Source organism: Muntiacus reevesi, chromosome 12, assembly GCF_963930625.1.
Source record: "Muntiacus reevesi chromosome 12, mMunRee1.1, whole genome shotgun sequence".
Lineage (NCBI taxonomy): Eukaryota > Metazoa > Chordata > Mammalia > Artiodactyla > Cervidae > Muntiacus > Muntiacus reevesi.
Genome location: NC_089260.1, coordinates 35,722,813 through 35,734,827, shown reverse-complemented (window position 1 = coordinate 35,734,827; position 12,015 = coordinate 35,722,813). Strand labels below are relative to the sequence as shown.

The 12,015-nt window shown below is 44.2% G+C and overlaps 1 protein-coding gene across 2 annotated transcripts in view; it reads right to left on the bottom strand.

Moving 5' to 3' along the window:
* ZNF704 (zinc finger protein 704) overlaps positions 1–12,015 on the bottom strand; it is a 236,492-nt gene that overhangs the window by 19,888 nt on the left and 204,589 nt on the right. For both annotated transcript variants that reach the window (XM_065902640.1, XM_065902641.1), the window contains one exon: positions 4,902–5,002. In XM_065902640.1, coding sequence (XP_065758712.1) covers positions 4,902–5,002 — 101 coding nt within the window. The remainder of the gene's footprint in view (positions 1–4,901; positions 5,003–12,015) is intronic.

Sequence of the window (12,015 nt, the reverse complement as noted above, 5' to 3'; positions counted from 1 at the left end):
GTGAAAGTGAAGTCGCTTAGTCGTGTCTGACTTTTAGCGACCTCATGGACCACAGCCTACCAGGCTCCTCCATCCATGGGATTTTCTAGGCAAGAGTACTGGAGTGGGGTGCTATTGCCTTCTCCATTTAATACATGAGGTAGAGATAAATCCCAGAAAGAAAAATTAAGCAGCATTAAGAGCATCCTTAATCAGGGCAATCGATGGGGGACATTATTTTAAATAGAGTATTCATAGGAAGACTCTGAGGAGATGACATTTGAGCAGAGGTCTCAATGAGGTGAAGGGAAAACCCTTGTGGGAACTATGGGAGAAGAATGCACAGAACCCTGGGGCGGGCTGGCTTGTTGCTTTCTGAGAAGGACAGAGAGGTGGGTGGCCGGTGCTCAGGGCGTCAGGGAAAGAGTGATGGGAGAAGAACGGGAAGGAAGGCAGAGGCACTGGGGAAAAACTTGGTATTTTGTTCTGAACATCATGGAAGCCTCTGGGGATTTTGAAGAATCTAGGTTACTTGTTATTTTTATTTTTTAAAATTGAAGTGTAGTAATTACAGTTAATTTACAATGTTGTGTTAGTTTCACGTGTACAGCAAAGTGTCACATGTGTGCGCACGCACGTGTGTGTGCGAGTGTGTGCGTGCACGCGTGTCTGCACGCGTTCGTGTGTGTTCCCATATGTGCATGTATGTGCGCACACGTGTGTGCGTGTGCGTGTATGTGTGTGTGTATTCTTTTCCAGGTTTGTTTCCATTGTGGCTTACCACAGGATACTGAGGATAGTTCCCTGCACTATACAGTAAGTCCTTGCGGTTTATCTGTTTTATACATGGTAGTGTGTATTTGTTAATCCCAAGCTCCTAATTTATCTCTCCCCACTCCACCCCTTCCTCTTCTATGCCCTTTGAGAACCATAAATTTGTTCTCTAATGCCATCTAATGCCATTTGCAACATGGCTGGACCTAGATATTATCACATTAAGTGAAGTAAGATGACAGAGAAAGACAAATAACATATTCTACCACTTTTATATGGAATCTAAAAATAATGATACCAATGAATTTACCTACAAAACAGAAACAGACTCACAGACATGTTACTTGTAAAGGGTTCACCCTGGTCACTGTCTGGAGAGAGAACAGAGGGCAGAAGGCGAGAGGAACAGGAGCCAGTGAGCAGGCTGTGGAGCGGCTGGCAGCGGCTGGGCGAGGGGTGGGGGCGCAAGTGGCCTGAGCTCTCAAACTGGGGACTTCGTTTGAGTGACAGGCATCAGGATTTAGCTTCAGTTACATCCTCTGAGCTCCTTTTGAAGAAGTGGAAGTGAAAGTTGCTCAGCGTGTCTGCTTGTTTGCAATCCCCTGGAATTCTCCAGGCGGTCGCAATGAAGTGGTTGGACGTTCCCTTCTCCAGGGGATCTTCCCAACCCAGGGATCGAACCCAGGTCTCCCGCATTGTAGGCAGATTCTTTACCAGCTGAGCCACCAGGGAATTACTCTGAAGTGTGTTCATTTTAATTCACTTTATTTATTTAATGATTTGGTACATTTCTGTAGTTTTTTTAAACCTCTGTTGCCTCCCTAAGACAGATTCTTTAGGGCTGTGTCTTGCTCATTTTTGTTTAACAGATAACACATGTTTCAGTGCATCTGGCACACAGTAGGTGCCTGTTAAATGCTGAACGAATGAAAGAAAGAAGCCGATGCTATGGCACAGCGATTACCAACATGAATTCTGGAGTTACACTGCCCAGGTTCAAATCCTGACACCTCCCAGCTGCCTTCTGGCAGCCCGTGCCCTTATATACAGTAGGACAGCAGAGCTGGCCTTCCGGGTCCACCGGGAGCCTGCCGAACACGGTGCTTAGAGGTGGAGCGTGCTCACGTGTAATAAGCACTAAAGGTTTATTAAATAAAAATAAGGCTGAAGCTAGAAAGACTCAGTGTTTACTATCACCAGGAAAGTATCTTCTGGTGCTTCCACAGGTTCTTCTGAGACACAGAAAATTGTGCTTTTCCACAGTAAGTTTTGTGTAAAAGAAAATAACTGTCCAGTGTGTGTGTGTGTTGGGGGGGGGGGCCTCAGTCGTGTCCAACTCTTTGCAGTCCCATGAACTGTACTATCAGGCTCCTTTGTCCATGGGATTTTCCAGGCAGGAATACTGGAGTGGGTTGCCATGCCCTCCTCCAGGAGATCTTCCCGACCTAGGGATGGAAGCGGCGTCTCTTGTGTCTCCTGCGTCGGTAGGCGGATTTTACCACTGCACCACTTGGGAAGCCTGTCAAATAACTAACATTTGTTGGATTTGAGGATTTCTAGGGAAATGATGCACATTCTCGTACCCGGTTTTTGGGGTGGGATCTGTAAATCTCCCTTTCCTGGGACATCTCCAAGTTTCATGACCATATCTGGCAGCAGCAGGGCAATGACTCAGAATAAACTTTTTTCCCACTGACAATCCCTGTACAGAACCTAAAATACAAATCTCCCTTTCTCCTGGGCCTTTCTGTTCAGCCAGATCAGCGGCTTCTCCCAGCCTGGCTCCGTATCCCCTGAGCTCTCTGGCTGAGGCGTCTAGGGAGGTGTCTGCTCCCTATCAGGTCAGGCAGGGCTTGGCTCTCCTACAAGCAAAGCTTCAAAGACCCCAGAGAGTGGGCCGAAGAATGTGCATCTGTTCTATTCCTGTCCCCACTTCCTCTCCAGGAAAGGGTGAGCCGAGTCGCTACCGGCTGCCGAGTGCTACTAATAGACGCGCAGGCCTGGGGAAAATCGTGTGTCCTACTCGGGGGTAAACCAGGATCAGCCCCTGGTGTGTAAGAACGGAGTGAGAATTCAGAGAAAAACAGTGTACTTCTTATGCTGGCGTGGTGTGCACTGCAGCTCTATCAGACACAAGATAAGTATTTTGGGGCTTGGGGTATGCTCCCTTCTTCACAAGCAATCAACACTCATTAAAAACTGCCCCATCCTCCTATAGCCTCCCAGGCTCATTCCTGGGCCGTGGCTGGCAGAGGTGGGGATTCTAACTCATCAAGGCCATGTGAAACATGCAGAGTAAAAAGGGAATCCCAGGGAAGCAAATACAGCACCTGCTGTACTTGAATTTCACCCACCAGGAGAGCATCCTGGAAGCTCAAAAGAAAATCATGTGATGCCACTCACAATCTATAAACACATAGATAAGGTATGTGTTTCTGTATGGTGCTGAATAGGATTTGACTTTTTGGGCCAATTGACTTTAAAACAAAGACCCCCAGCTCCTGATTCTAGCTTCAGGAAGCTCTTTCTAAATGTTCAAATAACTGAGTTATTTACACTGTGAGCTGTCCTGATGGTGAGAGGTGAGGGGAGACGCTGTGGGGTTTCCTTCCCTGAAGGAGTGGGTTCTGTGTGGGGTTTCTTGGAGGGTGAGGTGGACCCTCTGGCTCGTGGAGCAGAAGCCCTGCTTTGCTAGGCCACAACCACAGTGCTTGGTGATTTTTTACATGCCATCCTCTGGAAGGGTCTGGCTATGTCCCCAGCATCCCCAGCCTATGGGTGAGGGAGCTGGATTCCTGCTTCTCTCCAGCCATGGCAGGAGCCCATCCACAGGAAGCAGCAAAATCACCTTGGAACCCGTTCTTATTTTCTTTTTCTGCCACTTTTCATGGATGATGCCTTCCCTAGATTTATCCTTGGCTGGGCAGTGTTTGTAATGCTTATTTCTCAGCAGTCATAGCAAGGAGATCCAACCAGTTCATCCTAAAGGAAATCAATCCTGAATATTCATTGGAAGGACTGATGCTGAAGCTGAGGCTACAATTCTTTGGCCACCTGATGCAGAGAGCCAATTCATTGAAGAAGACCCTGATGCTGCGAAATATCAAAGGCAAGAGGAGAAGGGGGTGACAGAGGACGAGACGGTTGGATGGCATCACTGACTCAGTGGACATGAGTTTGAGCCAACTCAGGGAGATTGTGAAGGATAGGGAAGCCTGGTATTCTGCAGTCCATGGGGCTGCAAAGAGACATGACTTAGAGACTGAAAAACAACAACATCTTTTCGAAAAGATCCCTCTGTGTCCAGGCATTTGGGGGGCTCGGTCATGTGTTTGGATTTGCCTTGTGCACAGTTTATCACTTACAGCTTCTCAAGATCCCTTCTTAGTTCCACATCCCTGGACAAGAAAGACCCACAGACTAAAGAACAAGAGGCTGTACCATCACAGCCTTTCTGGAGTGGTCCCTAATCTCTGCTGCTCAAAACTTCCTTTCATCTTTCCTTGGAAAGGTTTTTGTATAACACAGGGAAATGGATCTGTTGTACAAATAAAGGACTTATTTGGGCAACAGAAAAGGATAGAGCAGGTCACCAGGCTTCATAAGAATAGAAACACTGATTGTCACTGTGTTTCTTAAACCTTTTTCAGGGTATGTCTGCCTTTGAGGCTCAAAGTCATGAATATAGTCCACTGGGGAAAAAATTGCACATATAATTTTACAAACATTTTCAGAGGGGTCTAAGGACTCCTTATCCTACCCTACCCTGGTGCTCTATATTTTACAAATCACTCTCACATACATTTTATTTTTGACCATCACATATGACCCTGCAGGGCTGATATTCTGAGTTTCCTTTTCAGACGGAACCGGGGCTCCGAGCAGCAGCTTGCTTAATATCACTTAGTGAGTGTATTAGGGAGGCTTCACAGCTCTAAGTTCATATTCTTTCCACTTGTCATACTGGCCTGTATTATCTGCATGACCATCTCCATAGTCCATCTCTTGATTAGGAAGACCAAGCAGGCCCAGGATCTGCTTCTGTGTTCGGAATTTTTAAGGCACTATGTGAAGTGTAATTCCGAGTGCAGGTGGTCCTGGACTGAACTTGATGGAGATACACCCAGCTCCAAGGGGGGGCTCCTTACCCGAGATGAATGGTCCGGATGTGCTTCTGGATACCCACTGCAGTGCTCAGAACCTTCCCACAGTTCTTCCAGAGGCATTTGAACATCACCTTCATGGAGTTCTAATAAGGGAAGACAAGGTTATATTACAATGAAAACTAACCCATCAACATAATAGCTTCCCTTTCTCTTGACTCTAACTCAGCACACCATTCTAGGAACCCCCCCAGCCAAGGATCCTAGTGACCTCAAGAGATTTTCTTGCTTCCTTCTTGAATACTGAGCCCTGCTGGAATGTTTAGTTTACTTTTTAAAAAAATTATTTTTAATTGAGGGATAATTGATTTACAAGATTGGGCTGGCATCTGCCATACATCAACATGAATCAGCCACAGGTATATGTATGTCTGCTCCCTCTTGAACCTCCCTCCCACCCCATTAGTTCACTCTTTTTTTTTTAAGGTGGTTACAGTGTCTTTTAGGCATTGTCCTCTGCTTAGTTGCTCAATCATGTCTGACTCTTTGTGATCCCATGGACTGTAGCCCACCAGGCTCCCCTGTCCACAGGGATTCTCCAGGCAAGAATACTAGAATGGGCTGCCATGACTTTCTCCAGGGAATCTTCCCAACCCAGGGATGGAACTCAGGTGCCCTGCATTCCAGGTGGATTCTTTATCATCTGAGCCACCAAGGAAACCCGGCATTAATGACAGGGAATTTTAGAATATTCATTGAGCACTTAGTATGTGCCAAGTGCTAGTCTAAGAGTTTATCTCATTTAATCCTAAAAGATGGATACTATTATCATCACCGCTTTACAGATTCATGGAAAGCTTCAGTAAAACATGCCTAGTCAAGGGAGCCAGCTTCTAGCAAAACCAGAATATGAATTTTGGAAGTCTGGCTCCTGGAACTACTCTCTCCACCAGGACACAAATCTATCTTCTCCTACAAGGATCTTAGAAGTTTTCCAAAACAGTCCAGCAAAGTGATTGAGAGCACTGATTTTGGACTTACTTTCTCAAGTTCTAGTTTCCTTATTTATCAAATAAGAACAATAGTCCCTGTCTCACAGGGTTATTATGATGATTAAATGAGGTTATGAAAGCAAATAGTTTAGCACAATACTGACAGGAGTAATTATTCAACCAATGGCAGCTATTATGGTCTTATGATGATTATACTTCCTGGAGTGAATTTGACAGGGAGTGAGTTTTCTCCCATGTGCTCACCAAGCCCCATCCTTGTTTCCTCCTGGGAACACAGCTAGACTTCATTTCCCAGCCCCCTGTGAAGTTAGGCGAAGTCACGTGACTGAATTAGGGCCAATGGAATAAGGGCAGAAGTGACATACATTCTTTCTAAGCCTCGTCCCTAAACTACTTGTCAATGTCACTCCAGCCTGTTTGGCTGATTAGAGGTTGGGGATACTCAAGGACTTACGGGACAGTAGCGCCACTAGATCAGGGATTTTTTTTTTCAATATTTTAAAAATGGAAGTATAGTTGATTTACAATGTTGTGTTAATTCTGCTGTACAACAAAATGATTCAGCTATACATTCTTTTCTATATTCTTTTCCATTATGGTTTATCATATAATATTGAATATAGTTCCCTCTGCTATACAGTCAGAACTTATAGTTTAGGGATTTTTAATCTTTTGTTGGCCATGAATTCTTTTGGCAGTCTGCTAAATTCTATGAACCCCTTCTTAAAGTAATGTTTTTATTAATAATGTTTAAAATAAAATACACAGGATTAAAAAAACTGTAAGTGTGCTGAAATAGTTATCAAAATACTAGAAAATTTTGTGAAGCAGTAATATATATACTCTTTAACACATAAACTTATAAGATCTTTAAGTGAATCTAGTAACTACCATAATTTCAAAGTAGTGTTGTGCATAAATGATATTTCATGATATCTGCTAAGATTGTAGGATGATATGGAAACATCCACGTTTCGTATTGGTAGTAACGTCACATGAGGCACTAATACTATTGTGGTTTGATGTCTCCAATCATAATTGTAGGAAATGCTAAATTATAGTTAAAACATTAATGACAATAAAGATTACTTTTTCTCCCATCTAATTTCACAGACTCCCTGAATTCTTTCCGCTCCCTTTGCGGGACTTGTGGACTCCAAGTTAAGAATCTCTGCACTGGGAGGAAGGGGTCTGGGTTCCTGGAGAATGTGTAGAGCAGAAACACTCCTTCATCACTTCTGCTGACCTGATTGGATTGTGACATGAGAAATCCTTTATATAGTTAAGCCACTGAAGTTTGGAAATGGGTTGTTTCAACCGTAAGCCTCCCCTGACCAATAAACAATGACACCTTCCCTGAACTGACGGAATTGCTGTAGGTTTGTTTACAAGTCTAGTAGGATTTCTGCTCTCTAGCCCTGTTCTAGAAAGCCATCATTTACACATTTAGAGGATGACTCACTGGCTATTATAATGGAATTAGTACCCTGATTCAGCCAGTCACCCCCACCCAAATCTTTCTCAATTGAAACAAAATACCTAGGAACTTACAGAAGTGAGGAGTATCCTGTGTGTTGGGAATGATCACTTTCGGGGTGGCAAGTGGAAGACACAGCATGGTGGCACATGGCTAGTCTGTTGCAACAGATAGGTTAGTGGCGGCAAGAAGCAGCCCATGCCTCCTGTGAGCTTCATGAGCCCAGGGAACTGGGGGGCCCCAGAGGTCCCAGGTGGCTGGCCTTCCTGACACTGCGACCTAGCCATTCCCACTGCCGCTCCTGGGCACTGTGGACAGCTCGCCCATGCTTCCTGCTGCAATGAGCAGTACTTGAGCTCCAGGAGCGAGCTGCAGCAGCAAAGAGCTGGAGCAGAAACTGAGAGAGAGGGATGTGAGGGGAGCTGAGAAGCAGAGACAGAATTAGGACACTTTATAGTACACTATCCTGATGAGTTGGTGTTTATTCTAAGGAGACCATTCACAAATTTCAGGCTCCCTGATCTTCTTGAGCCACTGATCCAAATGCATGAGATGGAAGATGAACCAAAGGGGGAGAATTTAAAACCTGCCCTGCCCTCTACTCCAGCCTCAAGGTTCACAAAAAAGAATTTGGCTTGATTTTTTTTTTTTAATTCAGAGCAGATGACGACGATATTAATGAACAAATCCTCACCCTGTGAGTGCTTTCTGCTCATTTTTCAAACAATGAAGCTGTTCTATTAAAAAATATCTTCCACTTAAGGGAATTAATGACTCAAACCAAAATTACAGGTATCTGAGAGTCCAAATATCCATCTGGAAATGAAGTCATGATAGATGAAAGTACTTTTTGATTCATTCCTAGCCTTCTTGCAGATGGTATTCCTTTATTCATTAAACTAAATAGCTACTTAGCAAGGAATATTCCAGTGGCTGTGATGGAAAGAAAAGAAGCTGTTCTTCAGGAACTTACATTCTAATGGGGGAGAGACAGAAATGATCACAAATGATGATTGTTTCAGGTATGGTAATGTTTCTGGAAATGGGGGTGGGAAACGCTAGGTCAGACGAAGCCTCTAGAAAGTGACTTGTGAGCTGGGACCTGAAGGTTGGAAAAGGAGCCAACCATGCTATGAGCTAGAGTTTTCCAGGTAGAAGGAAGAGTTAATGAGAAGCCGTGAAGATGCAGAAGAACTTGACATACTGTAGGGCCAGAAAGGAACAGTTAGTTTGGATGGAAAGGAGAGACGGTGTGATCTGTTTGAGATCATGTGGAGAGGAAAGGAGGGCCATGGAGGCAAGGAGGATTACTCAGAGTCTTGAAGGTAAGGGTGAGGAACCTGGATTTTATTCTAAAATAAAGAAGCTACTGAAGGGGTTAAAGTCGGGGAGTGATATGATATGATTTAGATTTAGATATTTTCTTAAAAATATCACTCTTGGACTCCCCTGGTGGTCCAGTGTGGTTAAGAGTCCATGTTTCCAACGCAGGGGGTGTGAGTCGGATCCCTGGTTAGGGAACTAAGATCCAACATGCTGTGTGGTATGGCCAAAAAGAAAAGAAAAGATCACTCTGTTCTGTTCTGGAAAGGAAAACTAAGGTCACCAGTGTAGTGCTACTGCAGCTCAGAAAAGATGGTGGCTTGAAGAAGGTTTGGGCCGTGAGAACAGAGATAAGTAGACACTTTCAGGGTCCATTTTGGAGGCAGATCCAGCAGTACCTGTTGTTGGGTTGAGCATGAGGAATGTTAAAAGGGATGGTATTAAAGATGACTTCTGTATCGAGAGGAGTTGAGCTTCTCTTTGGGATACATTCATTCTGAGATACCTACTGGCGAGTAGGACAATGGATCTATGAGCCTGAAACTGAGAAGAAGTCAGGTCTAGAGATATACATTTGGAATCAGGACCTGAAGGAGTTCTTAAAACAGATCTAGACGAGACCATCTAGGGGGATATACAGCTAGAGATAATTATAAGGCCCAGCATACTGCAGATTCAATATTTTATGTTGGAGACTGAGAAGGAAAAGACAGAGAGAGAGGGTGTGGGCAGTAGCAGTAATCAAAATAGGGTGGTATCACCAGCACAAATGGAAGAAAGTGGCTTAAGAAGGAATATGTGACTTATGCAGTATCATTTGATGTTCCCAGGTGGCGCCAGTGGTAAAGAACCTGCCTGCCAATTCAGGAGACGCAGGTTTGATCCCTGGGTCTGGAAGATCCCCTGGAGGAGGGCATGGCAACCCACTCCAGTATTCTTGCTTGGAGAATCCCATGGATGGAGGAGCCTGACAGGCTACAGTCCTTAGAGTTGCAAAGAGTTGTATACAACTGAAGTGACTTCACATGTATGCATGTACAACAATTAGTCAGTTATTAACAGATAGTCTTTTGAAATTAATATAATAGTATTACACAACATGCAGAGCCAAATTCCTCCAACACCTTGGGAATTTCTTACGGTCAAATTGCTAACTGTTCTGAGAAATGACAATCACAGTGGTATTTCTGTGCCATAACAAGTATTATTGGTAAGACTGCTGTTCCTGGTTCTTGCAATAACATGTCAAGCATTTGCTTCTTGAATTGATTAATAAAGCCTGGTACTAATGACAGAAAAATAAATGTCATTGGTATAACTCCTTTCCTTAGGAGGAAATAGCTGATACAGAGGTGTCAAACTCCCCAAATACAATCCCTTGGATTTTGGAGAACTACCAATTATAAGTGTTTGTGTATCATCTCCTCGATTATGTGCTGTATACTTAGTCAGTCATGTCTGACTCTGCCACCCATGGACTATAGCCCGCCAGGCTCCTCTGTCTATGCGGATTCTCCAGGCAAGAATAATGGAGTGGGTTGCCAGGGGATCTTCCCAACCCAGGGATTGAACCCAGGTCTCCTGCATTGCAGGTGGATTCTTTACCAACTGAGCCATCAGGGAAGCCCAAGAATACTGGAGTGGGTAGCCTATCCCCTTTCCAGGGGATCTTCCTGATCCAGGAATTGAACCGGGGTCTCCTGCATTACAGGTGGATTCTTTACTCATACCCATAATTTTCTGGGCTCCTACTAAGGGCTCCAAAGAAATCTGTTGCCCAAACAAAATCAGATAATGGATATGAACAAAAATGATCAACTTTATTTCTTCTTGCTTTTCTCTTTTGCCCGTTGGGTACTGCATCATCTCTTCTGATTTCTTCCTTTACTCCTTTATAAAGAGTCTCTTTATTAAACTCTTCTCAGTTACCCCATCTGAGAACACCACCAACTTCTCCCAGGACCTTGATTGAAATGGGGCAAAAGTAGGTTATAAAAGAACATAAACAACATTATATATTTGGGGGGTTATTTAAGGCAAATAAAAATTGCATGGTGAAAATATTGTATGGTGAAAATATGGGGGAAGGGTATCTTATTTTTACATTAATTTCCAAGCATAGAAATTGTGTTGTTGTTCAGTTTTATTGCATGGTGAAGATATTGGGGAAGGGTATCTTAATTTTACATTAATTTCCAAACATAGAAGTTGTGTTGTTGTTCAGTTGCTCCATCGTGTCTGACTCTTTGTGACCCCATGGACTGCAGCATGCCAGGCTCCTCTGGCCTTCACTATCTCCCAGAGCTTGCTCAAAGTCACATCCATTGAGTTGGTGATGCGAAATATAAAAATTACCCTATTTTAAATTAAAATAGAAGTCAACCTATAATATTAATACTTGCTTGATAAATTTTTAGAGAATACAACTATACTAGCACAAGAACCTCAACTTTAATGCAGGCAAGCGACTTCTTTCTATCTAGGTGAAGGTGTGTCAAACCATAAGGTCTCTTAAATCAGTGGCCCCCAACCTTTTTGGTGGGCTTTCTCAGTGGCTCAGTGGTGAAAAAAAATCTGCCTACAATGCAGGAGATGCAGGAAATGTGGGTTTGATCCCTGGATTGGGAAGATCCCCTGGAGGAGGGCACCCAACCCACTCCCGTACTCCTGGAGGGAAAATCCATGGACAGAGGAGCCTGGCAGGCTACAGTCCACAGGGTCTAAAAGAGTCAGGCATGACTGACTAAGCCCTCAAGCATCCTTTTTGGTACCAAAGACCAGTTTCGTGGAAGACAATTTTTTCATGGACTGGGGTCAGGGTTTGGGGATGACTGAAGTGCATTACACTTACTGTGGACTTTATCTGTATTATTAGTACATCAGTTCCAATTCAGATAATTTGGAAATAGATTGTGGAGGTTGGGGACTCTTACCTTAAATAGTGGTTAAGTACTTTTCAGAGTACCCTGGTTACTTTCAGTGGAGACAAATCCTTTGTCTACAGAACTACTCCCTGTTATGCTAAAGGAAAGTCTGCCACGGGAGGAGGAGAACAGGAAGACATAGCTAAATAAACAGCACCCAGATTGCCACATGGGTCCAAGCTCGCCCAAGAAGCCAAACTAAGCAAAGCGGCCGGCAGAGTCACAGCCGCCAAGTCTCAACGTGACCATCTGCGCCTCAGCCCTGGCTTCTCTTTTCAGCTTCAGCAGATGTTCACCAAGCTGGGATGTCCGAGGTAGGGAGATGCCACTGTTGGCTGGGAACCTCAACGAGCTATGGTCCTCCACGCATCTGCCTGGTCTAGCTGCAGCTCCTGGCAGTTGGGCTTCTCAGGTTGCTCAGC